The following is a 19,403-nucleotide window of genomic DNA, read 5'->3' as shown; positions in this document are numbered from 1 at the left end:
TGAGAGTGTTGCAAGTTAATATTTAGCAATCTAGCTGATTTAGCCACAAATAACATTTTGTTGCCAAGTAAAGTCAGAATCAGTTTTAATACGAATGACAATGCGTTATTCTTGAGGTTAAGATCTATACCTGAATGTGAAGAAATCTACACTCTTACTTGTTGATTACATCTATAGGATTATCCTATTTTGGCAGACACAAGCAACACAGGTAAATTCCAGCATGTGAAAAAAAAAACAGTATTGGCGGACCTCCTCAAGTGAGGGAGAGACATTCCAATTTCCCACCTTGCATGCATGTTTAAATATCCTATTCTCGATTGAATCTCTCTGCGCATGCACAAGGTGAATTGTGATTTGTTTTGAATAACATTCTTCCCTGTTAACTCAGCATGTGCAACAGAGAGCCAAATAGAAGCCAGTGATGTATTTCAAGGTTCTGACTTTGGGCAAGCCAAGCGAGGTGATTAATATTGACACTGGCGGCAAACAAGTCACACAAACAGGCACAATTACACAGACCAAAGCACAAGATGCACTCCTTAACACAACCAAACCTGGTTGTGACAAAACCCCGCAAGGCACGTTGACACTCCCTTATTTACAGGTCTTTAAATGCAGTTTAAATCAGACCAGCTCATCTGAAAGGCTTTTCTAAGTGCTAATATATGTGTATGTTTATTTAATGGAGGGAGAGTGAAATGAAAGGATGGAGCGATAAGTAGCGTGAGAGAGGGAGTAAGGGAGAGCGTGTGGCCTCTCTCCTCAGGGCGAGGGGATTATGTGTCTCTGCTGTCATGTGTTCTGACATTCAGAATGTTATTAAACTTCAATAGGCTGAGCTCAGGGTTCACTGATTACTCGTACTATGGCAGAATCCATTATTCAGCTTTTACTTTTACGCAATACACGTTTGCCGAAATCACAATCATCGCGCCGCATGCTTTCCGCACAAATGCATACACCCGGAATGTGCTCAGGTAAGCATACATTTGTATTATGCAAGTCTGGATGCCCTCATGTTGAAAACACACTGAGATAAATGCATTCGAGGAGTGTTGTTACTGCACTGAAAACATTTTTGGGTATTACGCCTGCCTTGGCAGGTTTGATTTGCGTGCCTACTAAATATGCATATTGAGCTTTCAGCAGTAGGCTAAGCAATGATGTTTTAATATTTCTATTGTGATGTGATTGTATTTTTAGTGACCGATGGCTGGAGCAAACAAAGAAGCAGACTATTGCGCATCCCATAGTCCCCAATCCCATCCTACACAGTGATACATATTACTGTACATGTATAAACCACAATAAAAATTGTAGTTCCCAAAGTAGAGGGTATACCCTGCTCCTCATTTTTTTGGCCTGTCCACCAGTCTGGCTACTATGTGCAGGGGAGCTCTCTAACTTTGATCACTGTTGAAAGTGGCCCTGCTCTATAATCCCCTCATCTATCATTCTGTCTGAGGTGATGTGGGCTGCCATACATCTCTCCTCCACTCCCTCTCTTTCTTCTTTCTGTCTCCAGCCCGTGTTTACAACCTCCATCCATCTTCCCCTCGTGGCATTGCCTGCCACCGACCACCAAGATGGACAGATGGGAAACAGAGAGAGAGAAGCAGCAAAACAGTTTAAGAATTGAAAAAAGGACCAATAAAAAATGGGCACATCCCATCTGTAAAAAGGGTCATACTCCAAAAAGAATGAAGGGGACTATAAATTTCCAATTGGATAATTAATTATCCATTATAACCTAATACATTAGAATTTACAGAGCAATATAAATGGATTACTCGTTATATATCAGCAGTTAATAGGGGAAGTGAAGACTGGAACTGCAGGCTTCCATGTGTGTATTGACCACTGACGTGCTGAAGCTATATTTATTAATTTTCACATTTCAGCCCTGCCCCTCTCCTTCAGCCGCCAGGTCAGCATACCTCAGTCTCTTCGACTGGAATGGCATCCTTCTGTCTGCTCGACGATGAAGACCCATTGCCAGCAGTTGGACCAGAAGACCAGAACTGGACGCCGGTTGGTTACTGCAATTTTAGGTGAGCCTCTGACTGAGGTCTACCCACATTTCCAAATCCCGGGCTGGGTTCAGAGGGCCTGAGTCTGAAGGTGCTCACTTTCTCCCTTTCTCGGATGAAGTCTGTCTTCTGTGCGAAGCAAGTCTGGGCATTAAGATGCATGGCGTTGGTGGCTACCGCCTTGTTCTCAATTTCAGAATTTCATTTGATTGGTGTGTATTTCTTGAGTTAGGCTGGTCCACCCAAGATGTGTTTGACAATTGATTGGGCTCCACACTGGCAATAGACGTCTTTGACGAGCTTATAGTGCTTCCTGCAGAAGTCATTGCTCATTTGTGCTTTCTTGTTACGTTACCTCTTCCAGTATTCTGCTCTCTGCAGCTGTAGAAGATTCTACTTGATGTTGCCCTTTAGAGCCTCAAGTCCTTTCCTTTCCACTACTGAAGACCTCTCCCATTGCTTACTCATTCACCTTCTTTTGCTCAATCTCTTGTTGTGTTCTGGACTTGTTGGTCAATGTGAGGCAACTAACCCATGCTATTGGGGTCTATTATCTCCTTTCTGCAGTCTCTCCGGGCCATCACCAAGTCTTTCCAAAGCTGCCCTTTTCGAAGCGGTCATTGATTTGGACACCATAAATCAGGATACTTATTTGGATTGATCCCATGATCGTCAGCACAACCATTGAGTGGGTTTGAAGATCGTCACTTGGGTGGCATGGAGTTTGAAAAGATCTCATGGTGCCCTTAATTATGCCTCATCTTTAATTGTGTGAGCCAGCTTCCTTGTTTCAGAATTGAGAGTGGTGGGGATTGCTGGAGGTTGCAAAAGGTGGTCGACACCCTGAACTGGTCGCCAGACAGTTGCACAGGATACACAGAGTCAAACAGCTACACACACCACCACTGAGCAGGGACCGATCCCACGCTGACCGCACACAAACAGAAGAGTGAACCACAACACCACAGGTGTCAAACTCAAGGCCCGTGGGCCAGATATGGCCTCATTTCATGTGGTAAACCAATCCTCCCCTTTTAAAATAAATGGAAAAAATCTTAATTGTTATTATTTGTTAAGAGAAGCATGTTTTGCTATTATTTTGTGATACATTGCTGTATATGAGCAACCTACCATTCCAATAACATAGACGTGCCAATACAGGGAAAACCAAGGGTGGGTCTGGATGCGTTTTTTTTTTTGTTTTTAAACTTCTTCCTCCCTTTAACATATAAACGGCGCTGACCTATGATCTTTGTCATCTTTGTTTTCAGATTTAAATTTCATCTCTTGCAATGTGTTTATATGTTCAATCAATCAATCAATCAATCAATCAATCAATCAATCAAAGAGACAATTCTACACTAATGGATACATTAGTACATGAATAAATCCAGGCAAGATGGCCCATTTTTCACTAACAAATTCAGTTTATATATCAATTGGCACCAACATTCATGAAGACATCCCTAGCTATGACGACTTCAACATATTAAAAGGATTAACCTCTCCGTGGCTGATTTATAAGAGAATGAGGAAATATGGACGTGAGCAGATCAACCGGCAGTGCAACATATATGTAGGCGGTGACTAACACATTGCTTCTTTGTTGATACGGTGAGGATGTGCATGGCCGATAGCACCAGTCAGGATATTTACAGAGATTTAAGTGGGAATGAGTAGAGATGCGGACTTTTTTGTATTAGGATTGGCCCCAGTTTTTCGACTGTATGCAATACCTACAGCAAGCCATCTACTTTGGAATGTAAAAGCTCTGACTAGTTCCTTAATTCCGATTCTTCCGACGATGAAGTAGATCATAGGTCGTTTCATGTTACAATTTATGCCATAAGCATTTGCTAGACTTACTTTTTTCACCAAGGCTGGGTGTCCAGGCTATGCATACACCACTCATCCAAAAATAATGAGTTCTAATGCGGCTACACTCAGCTGTGGAGTCGGTCTTCTCGCTGGAACGTTTGTGCTCTGAATTTTTTGAAAGTGTTTCCATCCATCCATCTGTTTCTGCACTGCATATCCTCCCTGCGGACAAGCGCGGGCATGCTGGATGTTTTCAAAGTCCAACTTTTCACCAAGGCATGACAACCGATGTGGCCTTAAAGCTCGCTATCCGACATTGACGTTCACAAAGCGGCCCCGGCTAAAAACACATGTCCACCTCCAGGCTTTGTCGATAAGGTGTTTATCAGATATCAACGCCGTCATGAATTGGCTGCTTTTTTTTTTTTTTCAATGCTAGAAAACCACGTGACAATGGGCCAATGTATGCATGCATTGACCAACTATTCTACCTATCCAACTATTCAAGCTATCCATTGTCTATAGTTCTTATGCCCGTTATGTTTGTGGGTGAGCTAGAGCCCACCACAGCTGACTTAGGGCAAGAGCAGGTTAGACCATTGAATAAACACCAGTCAATTGCAGGGAATGTATCTAATTATATTACCACATATGTGCAAAATAGAATGTTTAATTAACCTAAGCATGTAACCAACAGGGAGTCCATTACTTTAGAAGGCAGCTGTGTATTTCAACATGAACAGCTCTCACCTCAGTGAAATGTGACTGCTGTTATCCACTCACCTAGCCTCTGCCTTTGCCTCAGGCCCCTTCGGGAAACAGCCTGCGGGGTGGATACTGAGAGCCATGAGATGAAAGCTGATACTGAATGAGGTCCCAGACGTAAAATCGTTGGCTTGTGTGTGTGTGTTCGCTTGTGCTCATATAATATAAATAAATAAATAAATGAATAAATAAACAAATATATATATATATATATATATGTGTATGTATATATATATATATATATATATATATTTATACATACATATATATATATTTTTATTTTATTGTGAGATTTTGAAATTTTGGACCATATTTTTGTAAACAGGCTGCTGTGCGCTTTGTGAAAATGCAGGCACATTCTCATTTTCGTTTTGGGGCACACATGGAAGCGTGATTGGGGGTACAAATAGGTCTCCAATTCATCACATGCATAGTAGAGTACAGTACATAATCCGCAAGGGCACATCTTGCCATTTACCTTTGTATTATGTGCCAGTCTCTAACTGGCACTCTCTTTCTCTCTCTCTCAGTTGGCCTCTCAGTTAAACGGCCAGTCCACGCAACAGCATTAAAAGATTACATTCTGCTGTCAGTGCAAATGTTTGAATTCTATGCATGCGATACTTGACCTGGTTCAAGATGATTAAAGGGAGGGACAAAAACCCACTTCTGTCCCCTTAAAGAAAAAAAATTTCTCATCCTCCATCCTCAAAATGAATGACAGACTGTGCTGGAATGCGGGATGTCCATCTTTGCAAACTAGTACATTTAATCATTGAAATCTGGGATGGGGCGGCATGGTGGTCGACTGGTTAGCACAATGGCCTCACAGGACAGAGGTCGTGGGTTAGATTCCGCCTTCCTGTGTGAAGTTTGCATGTTCTTCCCGTACCTGCGTGGGTTTCCTCTGTGTACTTGGGTTTCCTCCCACATTGCCAAAACATGCATGTAGGTTCATTGGACACTCTGAATTGCCCCTAGGTATGAGTGTGAGTGGTTGTTCGCCTATGTGTTCCCTGTGATTGGCTGGCAACCAGTTCAGGGTGTACCCCGCCTACTGCCCGAAGATAGCTGGGATAAGCTACAGAACTCCTCGCGACAAGCGGTACAGATAATGGATGGATGGAAATTCTGGGATGTGTGATAGAGAATAGGCAAAATGCTTAGTAATGAGCTATATTATGATGAGTGGAGGTGATCCTTATATCCATTACTGTTTCTATGCATGCAAATGTTACAATAGTATATCTATATGAAGATGCAGTGAAATTAAATGGTAAGCTCAGCCATCGTTGTCACTGTTTATAACTATTGGCTCAAAACACGATTCACATGATGTATGAGGATCATTGAAATAACACAAATGTCCATGAACAAATATACATAGTTTATTCCTTTATTCTGTTACAAAAGCACAATGACTTCCTTCCAGGACACTTTGGCTAGAAAAAAAAATATTTTGCCAATTCCCCCCATAACCCTGCTTTTAACATATTAAGCATATTTTAAAAATTATTTTTTTAATTTTTTTGACATCCCTTCTGTAGTTAAATAAAACATAACAAATAAAACAACAACAACGTTCTTGTTATTGAACCATTATTAAATTCTAAGAATAAAATACTGTGAAAAAAGGTAAAACAATATGGAACTATTCATATTGTGTTAAGTTACTCACACTTAAAAATGCAAACAGGAAATAATGTTTAAATTTCAACAATAAAATGAAAAATAAATCTCAACTGGATTTAACTTTTCAACAGATTTTTCCACATTGGCATTTTTTTTTACACCATTCAAAGTGTAAAACACTGGCAACCGAACTCTCCTCTATAATACAAACATTGAGTGTATTTTTATTGATTTTTATTTTTTTATTATAAATCTTTTATGGCATATAAAACCTCTCTGAATGTGAAGCCTCCACTGTGGAGTGCTGTGCTGCGTCCTAATTAATACAATAGCACAATAAGATGGAAGTAAAGTCTGCACGCAGTTCAGGTACACAGAGGAGTGATTGCGAAGCAAACATCTGTGAGAGGAAATCGTTTTTATATACATAATAGGTGCTGATATGTCTGATTTTGGTAAATTATATATTTTATCATTAAGTGTAAGTATTGGAGATGTTAAGTTAAACATTTGGTAACATAGTGTGAAAAGCAGAAAAGGAAGAACAAAACAATGGACATATTAGGGGAAGAAGCGATGATATAATGTCAGTGGTACTGTAAATAATAGGACAGCAGACAGCCAATAAGAAATACAGCCACAACCTTCGAGTCACCTTCAGGTAAAAATCATGGCTTTAAGTATGAATAATTTGCAATGTACAATGTATTCCAGGGCAAGTGGGGTGATAAATGACTGTAATTACATGTTTTCCTGCATCCGCCTTTGCTTTCATTTACTTTGTTGAAATTCTATGGCAGTAACAGTTCAAGGACAGTGGAAAATACTTAAATGTTCATTTTGCCCCTCCCCCCAAAAATATATATGTAAAACAAAAAAATTCGGGTGTTTCGCGGGAAATTAATCAATTCATTGCCAATTTTATTATATGGATGAACAATAATTTATTATCTGATTAAAGAAAAAAAATCACATTTGCTCTGTGCCAACCACGTATAGTAACAGGCGAACAATCAAATGTTTTTCTTCTAGATGTCACGAGGTACATAATTAATTGATTAACTTTTTTTTAAAATCGTTTTTCTAAGTGGTGCGCTATGATTTTTTCTTCTAATTTGAAATACAGTATTTGCCTCAGCTTAATAAATGGTGTGAAACACTGACATATACACTGTGTCAACCGGCATGGTAATTTCTTACTTCACAACAGCTATAATGTTAATAGTACTTTTGTTTAGGGTTTAACCCAAAAAATAAGCCATTCTGTTGTTTGTGGATTATTTAAAGGGGAGGTCAACCCAAAAATCTTCTTTTCAAGAATATGTTCTATGCAGGCCTACCAGTCAAAACATGGCATTTTGATTAATATTGCGTTTGTGGAATATGAGTTAAGCAGTCAAATCAACCTGTTTTTAGCCATATGAGAGGTGGCCATTTTGTCACATCTGTCGACTGAAAATGACATCACAGTTGCTCGGGGCTCAGCGAAAGACCAATCTTGAGTAAACAGGTGAGCTGTGATCAGTTGTAACCTGAGCCCTGCGCAACGGTGATATCATTTTAAGTATACATAGTAGTACATAAGTAACAAAATGTTTTGTTGTATTCCACGTATGAAATATTAATCAAAATGCTACAGTATGTTTCGACTAGTGAAGGCACATATAACATTTTATTGCAAATATTTTTTTGGGGGGTTGACTTCCCCTTTAATAAATTGTACCCTCATTTTCATGGGTAATTTGACATTTAGCTTATTAAGTTATTATTTGTCAGAGTGTTTAATATCAATAGGGATAGTAAAATTTTACATAAACCAACAACACATATTTTAAGGATCTTCAACTGGGTATTGTGTAGAAAATTCCACTTAGATGGCAAATTGCGGGAGATGAATCAGATAAAATGAAGGTACAGAAAAATAGAAGAATATTGTATAATTAGTTGATTTAATTGCTGAACTGTTAAAATTTTAATTGATATGCTATTTTGTTTTCAATCTGTTAAAAAAAAACCTTAACAGGATTGGAATATTTACAAAAATGATGGCAGTCCTTCGCAAAATATATTTTACTTTTCATAAGATTTTTTGAAAGGGGTTTGTTGGATAGTGGGTCACTTTCAGGAAATTGTGTGTGAATACTTTGTCTTGAATAGGTATCATGTCACTTGAACTTTTTTTCCCCACCCGACAATCACAAACCTCAATTGAGATTTTCAATGAGACAAAGTAGCACATAATTGTGAAGTGGACAGACATGAAACCGTTTTCAAAATTGCAGGCAAATAAAAATCTGAAAAAACGTGGTGTGTATCTGCATTCCATCTCACTGCATCAATACTTTGTAGCACCACCTTTCTCTGCAAATAAATCTTCAAGTCTTTTGGTGTTTGTCTATTCCAGCTTTGCACATCTAGATGCTGAATTTTGGCCCAGTCTCCTTTGCACAAAAACTCAAGCGTAGCCAGATTGGCGAGAACAGTAATTTTCTTGCCACAGATTGTCAATAGGATTTAGGTCTGGGCTTTGACTGAGCCATTCTAACACATCAATATTCTTTGATTTTAACCATTCGATTGCAACTTGGTCTTTATGTTTAGGTTCTTTGTCTTGCTGGAAGATGAATCTCATTCCAATCTCAAGTCTTTTGTAGCCTGCAACAGATTTTCTTCCAGGCTTTCCCTGTATTCAGATCTAGCCTTCTTCCCATCACCTCCGATCTCCTAGAGTAACTTCAATCCTTGCAAAAGAAAACCAACCCCACAGTGTGGTGTCGCCACCACGTTTCACAATGGAGAGGTTGTGTTCCCTGTTCAGGGTAATGAGCAGTGATAATTTTGTGCCACACAGTACTTTATTGATGGCTAAAAAAAAGCAGACTCTTTTACATGTTTGCGATGCCCCCATATGGCAAACAGGACTTTTTTTTTTCCTTTCCTGCTGCTGCCTGCTCGAGTTCTCTAACAGACTCCACAGAACAAGTGTATTTCTACTGACAGTAAATTACACACAGATGAACTGCATTTATCAATTAGGTGACTTCTGAAGACAATAGATTTACACTTGATTGTATTGAGGGATATCAGAGTTCAGGGGACAAATTCACACCACAATTTACAGACTTCTTTAAATTTTGAAAACTGTAAATCATTTTCATTCCACTTCTCAAACCGCTACTTTGTCTTGGTCCCTCATGTAAAATCTCAACAAAATAGTACTAAAGTACTAAATTTATGATTGTAAGGTCCCACGTTGTGGAAAGGTTCAAGGTGTAGAATGCTTCTTTTCAAGGCTCTGTAGTCTCACTGCCCAACTCCTTAAAACTGAATACATTTAAAATCACATCACTTGCACCACCGAAATGAATAATAGCGAGCGCTTCAGCTGTAATTCCAGGAACACTTTTGCATGTAGATTTCTTTGCTCTTCAAGATGTGCTGCTAATAGATTTCAGAATATAGCAGTGACGCACACTGGGAATCTCGCAGCAGCAGAATACAGTGTAAGGTCACTCATTGCGCCAGTGTGCCTTTTTCTATCTCAAGAGGATCATTCTCTGGAAAGCACATAAAAACTTTGGGTATTCAAATAATGGTTCTGTGGCGCAAAGACAAGGCATGATGTGTTACATGAGGTGTAGCAGCAATGCATGTTTTTTTTGTAGCCTGGCCAAGGACTGTGTGAAACAGCATCAGCCTTTAATCGTGAGTGGATCAACTCATACACACTCTTTACGATACATCAGTGCAAACCACATATTTAAAACTATGCTACACAGAGCACTTGGTCCTCCCAACATATACATGGAAGTGTGAAAGAGTGCAGGCATGTCCCAAAAACCAAAATGAAATTATAGTAGCAGTCACAAGAGTTTGTCTTCATCACCACATCAGTGCAAAGACACCGTCAGCCACCAGAAAGCATCTAGGTAGTACAGGGTCAGCAATCTAGGTGAAAATATTGCACGCAGACTAAAGTCAACAACTCCATTGCAATGGCACAACGCAGGTGGCACATATAAGAACAATTTTTTTTTTGACCCACAGAAAAGAACACGATAAAAAAAATGCAAAATCACACCCAGATTCTTTATTGCAGCACACTTCTTGTCTTCTTTTTCTGTCTCTCTCACGCTCTCCTTTTTCCCCCAAATATCCACATTTTAAAAATGTCTTGAGTCTTTGTAGCTTGTAATGAACGTTTGAAGAGTGCATTTTGGCAGTAAGTTAAATCTTGTTTCAGTCGGGCACAGCCATACGAATTGATGGGTCAAACCACAGAGCCACGATTTCTTTTGGAGGTCATCAGAGTCTTGTGCTCTCCCTGCTCCACCCTGCCTCTTTCCTGTGCCCACGCCGTCTCCCGCAGTCATGTGATCACATTCCTGAGGCACCCAGCCCCAGGCTGGCAGTGTGGCTCATGCATGGCAGTGTCTGAATGGTCTTGGGGAAGTCGTGGGTGAGCAGTCGTCCATTTTCTCCTCCGCTCCCGTTCCCGCTCATCCTCGTCAGGGTGGAGCAGCGCATGGCGTCGTTGATGGATTGCTGTTGGGGAACAACACATTACAGTCAGACTCCAAATTATTGTACATGTTTGGACTATCAGATAACAAAAATGACTCAATAGCTGCTTTGACCTGAATTGTTATAAATTATAATGTGTATAAGTGATTTTTTTGCCTCTCTGAATGTGCTGCTGGCGGATCACAAGGCAACTATTAATATTCCCACGAGCACAGTGGCCTCTTCAATTCTTAAATCAGAAAGCTTTCAGACCTTGGTGACAGGTGACTGAGAATCTGATATTCCAGAAGGACAACCATAACGTTATGCGGACAGGTGATGACCAATGCTTAATTTCATACCTGCATACCAAGTAGAATAGAATACAGATATGGTGGCACCTCAAGTTACGAATGTCCCTTTTTACGAAAAATCAGGTAGCACACAACACTGAAAAAAATACCTGGAATTCATATATTATTTTCAGTATATGAACTGTCTTGGCAGAGGAATTAAATTAGATTTCACACAAAGTACATTTGGACTAAGGTAAGTATTTATTTTTGCTTAGTGGTTTACCATGAGGTTTTTTGTACGCAAAACACGTGCCTCGGCTCCACAGCTTGGAAAACACGGTTCTTATAATTGCGTCTCCTTAAAAAAAGCCAAAATTATTAAATATGTCTTAAGAATGCACTCTAAAAACAGTTGGGTTAAAAATAATACAATTTGGGGTAAAAATATGGACCCATCTACTACTTGGGTCAATTTGACCCACCTTCAGGCGTTGTTTTATACAAAACTAGTTGTCACTCTGAAGCTTCATCTCATCTCTGTTGCTGGTCGCAACAATAAGACTATTGGAGGTTGGCCAGCTTTTGAAAGAGTCATGGTTTCCTCAAATTCTGCTTTCCCAGAACTATGTGCTATTAGAAAGACTACTTTCAGATTTGCTTCTTTGTATGTTAATCCAGATACGTGTCTTGCCGCAATCCTGTTTCAGTGCTCATCATCTTTCAACGTTTGTAGTTTGAAATTCATTGTCAGCTATGAGGTCTTCTGGCATTAGAGAAGAGGGTGAGCTGGAGCCAATCTCAGTTCACTTGGGGCAGAGCAGAAAGAGAGACACTCATTGACATCGGGCTTGTAATAATTGTGTCCAATTAATGGGAATTTAACAGAATCTTCATGACAAAAAGAAGCACCTGAGGTCAATTTCAAGTATCACAACATTTGTCCATGTGTACAATGTTTTCTTTTCAGAATGTTTGCGAAAATGCTTATTGACGGTCTGATTGTATTTTTTGGGGGAGTCAAACCAGTGATACTGGCTGGCAATTAACGTCGATTTGGAACAGAGCAGAACAAAGTGCGGAAATGAAGCAAGCTGAGGCTAAGGCTGCATCCGATTAGTGTACTGTGTAATTGCCGTATTAGGTGACGCAATGCAGGACGGTAAGGTAAGACTGAATGCAGTTTGTGGCTGCCGATAGTTCATGTTAGACAAAGCACACGTGTTTAGGAGCAACCTCTGTTGCGCTTCAGCTGGAGAATCACGCTAATGGAAACAGCATTGTTGTCTTTCAAGCCAAAAAGCAAGAATGCACATCCTCTCAGCAATTTCATCAGCATACTGATCAAGTGCCTGTTTGTATGCTGATTAAAATTACCGTAGATTGACAAGAAAAGACACCCATGAACAAGTTCCTTCCCCGTGTGCCCATTCTGTTTCTTAAAAGAGGAATCCAGTCAAAGGAGGTGACTGAAGTGAAAAGACAGGTTGTTGATTGCTCACTGAATTAGATTACTATTATTGAAAAGTACATGAAGGGAAACTTTTTATGTAGCGGGAAATACATGGCAACCAAATCCATACTTGGAGACTTGAGAAGAACAATAAGAAGGTTCTACGTTACAGCAGTGATGGAACACAGGACCGCCTTATGGTATACATATAAAGGATGTTCACCACAATGGGCCCTGCTTTGCGAGACAGTCAGCAAAAAGAGCAGAAGGAGCAGGGGACAGATTTATTCAGAGTGACAGATGTAGATAGATGCATCGCTGTAATTCAAATTGCCTTGATACCTGTCGTTCAAAATGAGCGTCTGTCTACGGTATGTGCGCATATAAACACGCACATCGTTGTGAATGACGGCCAATGTAAAGAGATGGACCAACAAATTTATGCCATAAGATAATGCTCAGGTTTCTATTTTATAGTTTAGGACTTTACTATACAAATCTATACAACTTTATTGATATAGCGCATTTCACAACACGCAATAGTTTATACATACAGGAGGGGAAATGAAATTCAGCATTAGGCAGAATGCAAACTTTGTAGAAGAATGTGGCATAGGCTTAAATAACATCTAGACATAGAGTAGGTGTCACATTTTCATTTTGGTGCAGATTTATGTCAGGATTGTTTTGCCTCTATAGAGGTCGACACTTTCATTGTCATTCTAGCGAAAAGAGAAGATTATTTGATTGGATTGTGCAAGTATGCATATAATCATAATGGGTGAACTGATTGCCTTTTGCTTAAGAAATCAAATTCCAGATTTTCCAACAAGACTTTTTGATTCTGTGATGGTTCATGCTATGGGTTGATTAAGTTGTGAATGTCTTCATAATGATCTTCACGTGAGCATGGTTAAAAGCTTTGACTTACTTAATGCACAACCATAAAATCACCTAAGAGAGTCACATAATTGGATATACTTTACGTTTGGTGCTATCAATTCAACAGGTGTAAGCGGCAATGTTGAATTAAGTGATTCAAGACATCTGCAGGCCATCAGTAACACGAAAACTTAGCAAAGGAGCGACAGAAGGAAAGAGAGGTAGAGGAGAGCGTTTGAGCTGCGGTGGAAGCCGTGAAAGGCCCTACTGTGGCCACGGTTAGATGGGCGGGGGATGAGCAGGTGGATGTCATCATCATCATCATCATCATGGCTTAATTACAGCATTTCCTACCCCGTGGCTGTGCTCTGCCCTTATATCTTAACAGTGTTGTTGGCGTACAGGCCGTAGCTCTGCAGCTCTGTGTAGGGGGCGCTAGCACCACTGTCTAAGGCTGAGCAGTGAAAGGCCTGAGCAGCTGAGGCAGCAGCGGCTCGTGCAGTTGACACCTTCATTCGACGTGACTCGGTCCTGGATTTGTAGCAGAACTCCACCAGTGCTACAAGCATGGCCAGGCCCAGGCCGCCGATCAGGATGTAGAAGACTCCAGCTACATTGCTGAGGCTCAGAGCGCTCGTCTTGTCCTGGAGGAAGCGACAGGACGGGGGAGCCAATCGGTGAGCAGATTTGGGAGCATTGCAACAGACAATGTTCACATTTAGACACTCATGATTGACTTGAGGATGTTCCCATTCGCACACACACGCACACACACATACATAGTCACAGTCAGTCAGTCCAAAACAAAATTGCACATTCATTTAAACACTGAAAAGAAGTGGACTACAAATGTCGTAATTTTTTTTTCATTTATTTATTAATTTTTTTAATTCAAATTGTTTGAATTGATCTTTCTAATTTATATTTGTGGTTAAATGGATGCATTTTTTTTTTTTACTTTGATGCAATGCAAGGCACCAAATGTAATCGTTTCATTTGGGCCAAATGCATATTTTTAGATTGAGAATGGTTTTGCACGTGCACGGAATTTAAACATTTTGTGGAAAATTCTCTGACCCGTCCGGGCACCACCATTACAGATTTAGACTTGAGCAGCAACAGACGTTGATAATATTGAAAAAATATGAAACTCTGGAATTTGCTAACCTTGTGAAGCAACATGAGTCCTTTGATTTCTGAAAGTAGTTAGACGTGACTGTATGTTGTCACTGGCCTCTTTTTTTTTTTTATGCCATCCTCCTACCGTGCTACATTGCCATGAAGTGGGATTTCTCTAATAAACTCCAAAAAATGCCGTTCCCACCTTCTTAAAGTCTGTAACTGTAACAGAAAGTGGACTGAAGCAAACTTTTTCCACGTAAACAAAACGCAGGTTATCGGAAGTCGCGCACCTAATTCATGTCAAGACTCATGGGGCGAAGGAATAGGGTGAATAAATAAAGTTTGCTTGTCTATCATTCCAAATGTATCTCCAGCAATTTCGTTTAAAATAAAGCATTATGACACTGCAATCTTAGAGGCGAATTAAAAAAAATCTATACTTAGTTCCAATCTAAAAAAATTTACTCAAAGGAAAAACTTTCAGGTTAAACTAAAAGGATTACTTATATTATGCAATAAATCCAATCTAATGATTTTAAATTAGGGCAACAAAAACAATAAGTTTGCTTTTCTTTAATGCATAACATTACTTCATGGTAATACTGTCAAATTACACCTTTTGAACATTTCTTAATTGATCGAAGCCTAAATATTGACTGTTACGGATTACGTCAATAATTTTAAGTTCTTATAGCGTTTTCCTTTTTCAGCGTAATAAATGGCCACTCCATTCGGGACACCTCATTAAGTAGAGTTCAAACAGACCCAGCGCAAAGCCGTAAAAAAAATTCTACATTTACAAACCTACTGTTGTTGGCCACTCGAAAATGCAACACCAAACAGCCTGCATTTAACGTGTAGGTGTACCAAATGTTTCCGCTAACATCGCATACATGTAATCATTCATACAGAAATAAATAACTAATGTAGATGAGATTGACGATGGAATTCACGCGGACATGTATGCGCACGCAACACACGTACACACACACACGCGCAAGCACACACATACAAAAACACAAACAAACAAATGTTGCAACAAGAACATGTTCAAGGCCTGTCTCACAAAGCACAGTTGTACAATTTAACTGGATAACGTCAATAATTTCTAACAGCGATAACGTAGCTTCAGTTCTATTGTACTGTAACTCTTCAAATTTCCCCATTGTGGGACTAATAAAGGACATCTTTATCTTTATCTTTATCTTTATTGCTTTCGGAATGAAAATTGCAGACCCAACCCGTGAGAATAACTGCTCTCAGAACCACAGGGACATCTGCATGTGGTAATGCAACTTGTAATCATACTTAAGTTAACTTCTACACTCAGGATATTGACTGCAGATTTGGAATTGATGAAGACAAACAGTATCGGAGGTACCTGAGCCGCAACCAACGTGCTGTGCGACATCACATGCAGTCACAAATTAGTCACATTGGTTAAACGTCAATTATCAGTCGTGTGAGATCAGTTATCCTGAGATACTAAAGTAAAACCAAGTAATACAATTTCACTGGTTTCATGACACAGGCCTCACATTAAATGATGCACATATCTTTCCAATATATATTTGTAAATTATTATTATTTTTTGTTATTATTTAATTATTTATCTCATTATTATTTTCAACTTATTGATATTGACTTTAAAAGAATCACTTTTTGTAAGGGAAAGTACACATTTATAGTGAATCCTCCAAGGATTGGTGTTACTTTATCTCTATGTATATTGATATACATAATATATAATAAACCTATAACAGCTTGAGTTGGAATTGTTAATTAAATAATTTCTTAATACTAGTTTAAGCACTCAACCAGATTTGTCTTTTTACATATATAACATAAATGTGTAAATTGTTCTGTTTTATGCCTGAGTAATATTGAGATGAAGCGTTACACGGTATAATGAAGTGAAGCTTCATATGAGAAGGCGGGTGTCAAATCATGTGTTCTGAAGGCATGACAGGCTGCATCTTATCACTCTAAAACTGGAGCAACAGGATGACTTTCAGAGTCAAATTCCTCCTGTCAGGCTAACCTTACGCTCATTAAATCATCTTCATGGGCATTTACAAGCCTCTAAAGGTTTGTCCCTGAGGACAAATCCTCAAAACAAATTGAAAAATACATTTTCTGCGCAAGTTTCAAGAATGACGTATATTCCTTGTAGTTGTTGTTGTTTCAATGGGATAAACATTTGTTCCCCAGCAACAAAAAAAAGTGTGTATAAAGAAGTACTGTAAAGAAATGCAGGCTTGTGGGCAAATAATCTCTGAGGCATTTTCATAGGAATTTCTATTGAATTCTTGAGAGAACAGACCTAGGCCTCTCAGAGAATGAAAGAAAAGTGCAAACACATGCAAGCACACTGGCATAATTCATAGGACTCTTGGTTGAGCTTACATATGATATTCTGTGCACGATTTTGTTCAGAAGTCCAGGAAATTAATTATGATGTCTTTAAGTGATTCTAGAAATTTAAACTCATGCATTTGCATTTATATTATTGGAGTATAGTAATCGTGACAGAAAATTAAAACACTATCAAAATCATAGAACATTTTCTTTCACACCGGAATGACCACAAAGTATGTGCCCGGATATAAGGCAATATAAATAAATAAATAAATACATAAAACAATTGAAAATTACATGTTAAGCCAGGTGGCTGGATATATATATTTTTAAAATAGTCAACGTAACAGATTCTCACAAATAAATCCTACATAACAAATATTTAAAATGTTTGGTGTTTCGTTAAGTGACAACCAATTGGTGATCTCCTTAATGTTGGGCGGCAGTTGAAAGAATATATCATGGCTTTTTGAAAGCAGATTTTTATTTGTATTGTGAAGATATCATAAATAAATATACAAATTCAAAAACAAATTAACTGAGAGATTAGTTATAATTCATAGATTTTTCGTTTTTTTTTTAAATGAATAGCATTTTTGTCTTATATGCGGGCCAGCTTTGTGGTAGTTACTCTAGGCCTGGATTTGGGGCTGGTCTAGGATCAGGGCAGGGTTGTGCTGGGAGGTGGTGTGAGGAGACAGAATCAGGATAGAGACTGACCTTTCTTCCGGAGTCCTTGTTGCCACACTCCCCTTTATCGTACCACCATTTGTTTTTCAGTTTGTCTAAGACGGCTTGCTCATTGAGTTTCAACACCGCTAGGTTTACTGGGATTCTTCCAACCACAAAGAAATAACATAAATAACATATTATACCATGTTATTTTATGTTATTGATTCAGAAACATTGCAAAATATACATTCACACATTAATGCTTGAGCTGGGCCATGGTTAAAGAAAAGAGAAAGTATCACATCACACACATGCACACCCAGGCACGCACACACACGCACGCACACCCGCACACACATAAATACAGATGGCATAAACATCATTAGGAACGTTGGAATCAAAGTGATATGCATTAATACTCCATCTAGCTTGTTGTGCTTGCTCCCTAAGGCAGTAGATGTGTATTACTATATCACTTTGGGTAACCGGCACACTGCACACCCTCCCTTGCGTATCGCTGATGTTCTCGTTGTGCTTTAACCGAAGCCTTTTTGAACAGGAATGTAATCAATCCAAATGTTGTACTAAACTAGCAGATGCAGCACATTGTCAGTTGGACTGGTCTCGCAGTGAGGGCCTGCCGGTTACCCCCCTCCCCATACACCCACCACGCACCCAGTGGTGGTGGCAGGTTACCCGCAGGGTTTATCAAACTGGCTCTGACCTTGGAGTCCCCGCCCCCGCTGCCGCACTCTCCCTTGTCGTACCACCACTTGTTTTTCAATTTGTCCAAGAGGCCCTGCTCGTTCAGTTTTAACACTGCCAGGTTTACAGGGTTTCTTGAAAATAATATAAAACGATAGCCATTAGGAGGGAGACACTCTATGCGACAGATAGAACGAGGTGGTGGTGATTATGACAACACTGACTTATGTACTAATTCCAACTCCTGCATATAGCTACTGATATGAAGCAGGAGACCTGGCTTTAAGATGCACGTTTGGTACATGTATGTTAGTCGCACATCGGCAGTGGGCTGAAATGCTGGATGCCCATAAAACAATCGTGTCAGGTTTTACCAAGCAGCGGCCTCAGAGGGAGACGCAGCAGACACTATAAATGGAGATGTCTTGGATGCGGAAGTCTGTCTACAGATTGCAATTTCCTTTCAGTGACGGCAGCATACCGATCGCTATGGTAACTGACATATCAATATTCAACTCAAAAACGCCTCCTAGCGAGTGAAAGCTCACGACTCAGTTATTAGAAAAGTCAAATGAAGTCGGAGGCCTACGAAAGATTTGGGCACTCTCTTTTTCTTCTTATACAAACAAAACACTGACGAAAATTACGTAACCAACTATAGATGATGTTTTGAAAATCCATCGTCATCCTCATTCAAATCATCTCCTTTGTGGCTGCACCCTCCCTCTGGTGAGTGAGTGTGTGTATTTCCTAGAGCTGACGGCTGCCGACAAAGACACTCCCCATTCACAAATCAGAGAAAAGAAGAATCTGCAATCAGAATTTGATTGTGACATGAATATTTGCCATATTTTCCCTAAAATTACTGTCAACTCTTGATGCAGGTAGATTTGATTTATGTTTTTGGTACCATTCTTCCTTTCTGACTGGATGCAGGAAATCTTTATTTGCAACTGTAAATTGTGCAAAGCAGCTGTAGGGAACACAAGTATAATATCATCTGAGTTGGTAAAACCTTTGAATTCTTTCTCAGCCTCGCTGTCAGACAGAATGAAAGAAGTCAACGTGCGTGAACATGGATGGTCAGGAAGTTAGTAAACGTGGTCACTTGGTTCAAAACCATCTGAGGTCTACTTAGGGAGGTGGGATGGGGTTATCGGGCAGGCA

At 39.5% G+C, this 19,403-nt stretch overlaps 1 protein-coding gene across 4 annotated transcripts in view; it reads right to left on the bottom strand.

The window, feature by feature from the left end:
* Positions 1-9,926: 9,926 nt before the first annotated feature.
* The window catches only part of gria1a (glutamate receptor, ionotropic, AMPA 1a), a 75,274-nt gene continuing 65,797 nt past the window's right edge, over positions 9,927-19,403 (bottom strand). Inside the window, exons 14-16 of one of the 4 annotated variants that reach the window (XM_088294940.1) lie at positions 18,256-18,370; positions 13,889-14,023; positions 9,927-10,793 (exon numbers count right to left, since the gene is read on the bottom strand). In XM_088294940.1, coding sequence (XP_088151066.1) covers positions 10,626-10,793; positions 13,889-14,023; positions 18,256-18,370 — 418 coding nt within the window. In that variant the 3' untranslated portion in view covers positions 9,927-10,625. Of the gene's footprint in view, positions 10,794-13,733; positions 14,024-17,579; positions 17,695-18,255; positions 18,371-19,403 lie in introns of all 4 variants that reach the window. The other 3 variants (XM_088294942.1, XM_088294943.1, XM_088294944.1) reach the window with 3 other exon arrangements.

The sequence above is a fragment of the Idiotropiscis lumnitzeri genome, chromosome 4 (assembly GCF_059441095.1).
Source record: "Idiotropiscis lumnitzeri isolate Australia: NSW breed Sydney's pygmy pipehorse chromosome 4, RoL_Ilum_1.0, whole genome shotgun sequence".
In the NCBI taxonomy this organism is placed as follows: Eukaryota; Metazoa; Chordata; class Actinopteri; order Syngnathiformes; family Syngnathidae; genus Idiotropiscis; species Idiotropiscis lumnitzeri.
Note: the sequence above shows the minus strand (reverse complement) of the source record. Positions and strands in the feature narration are given on the sequence as shown.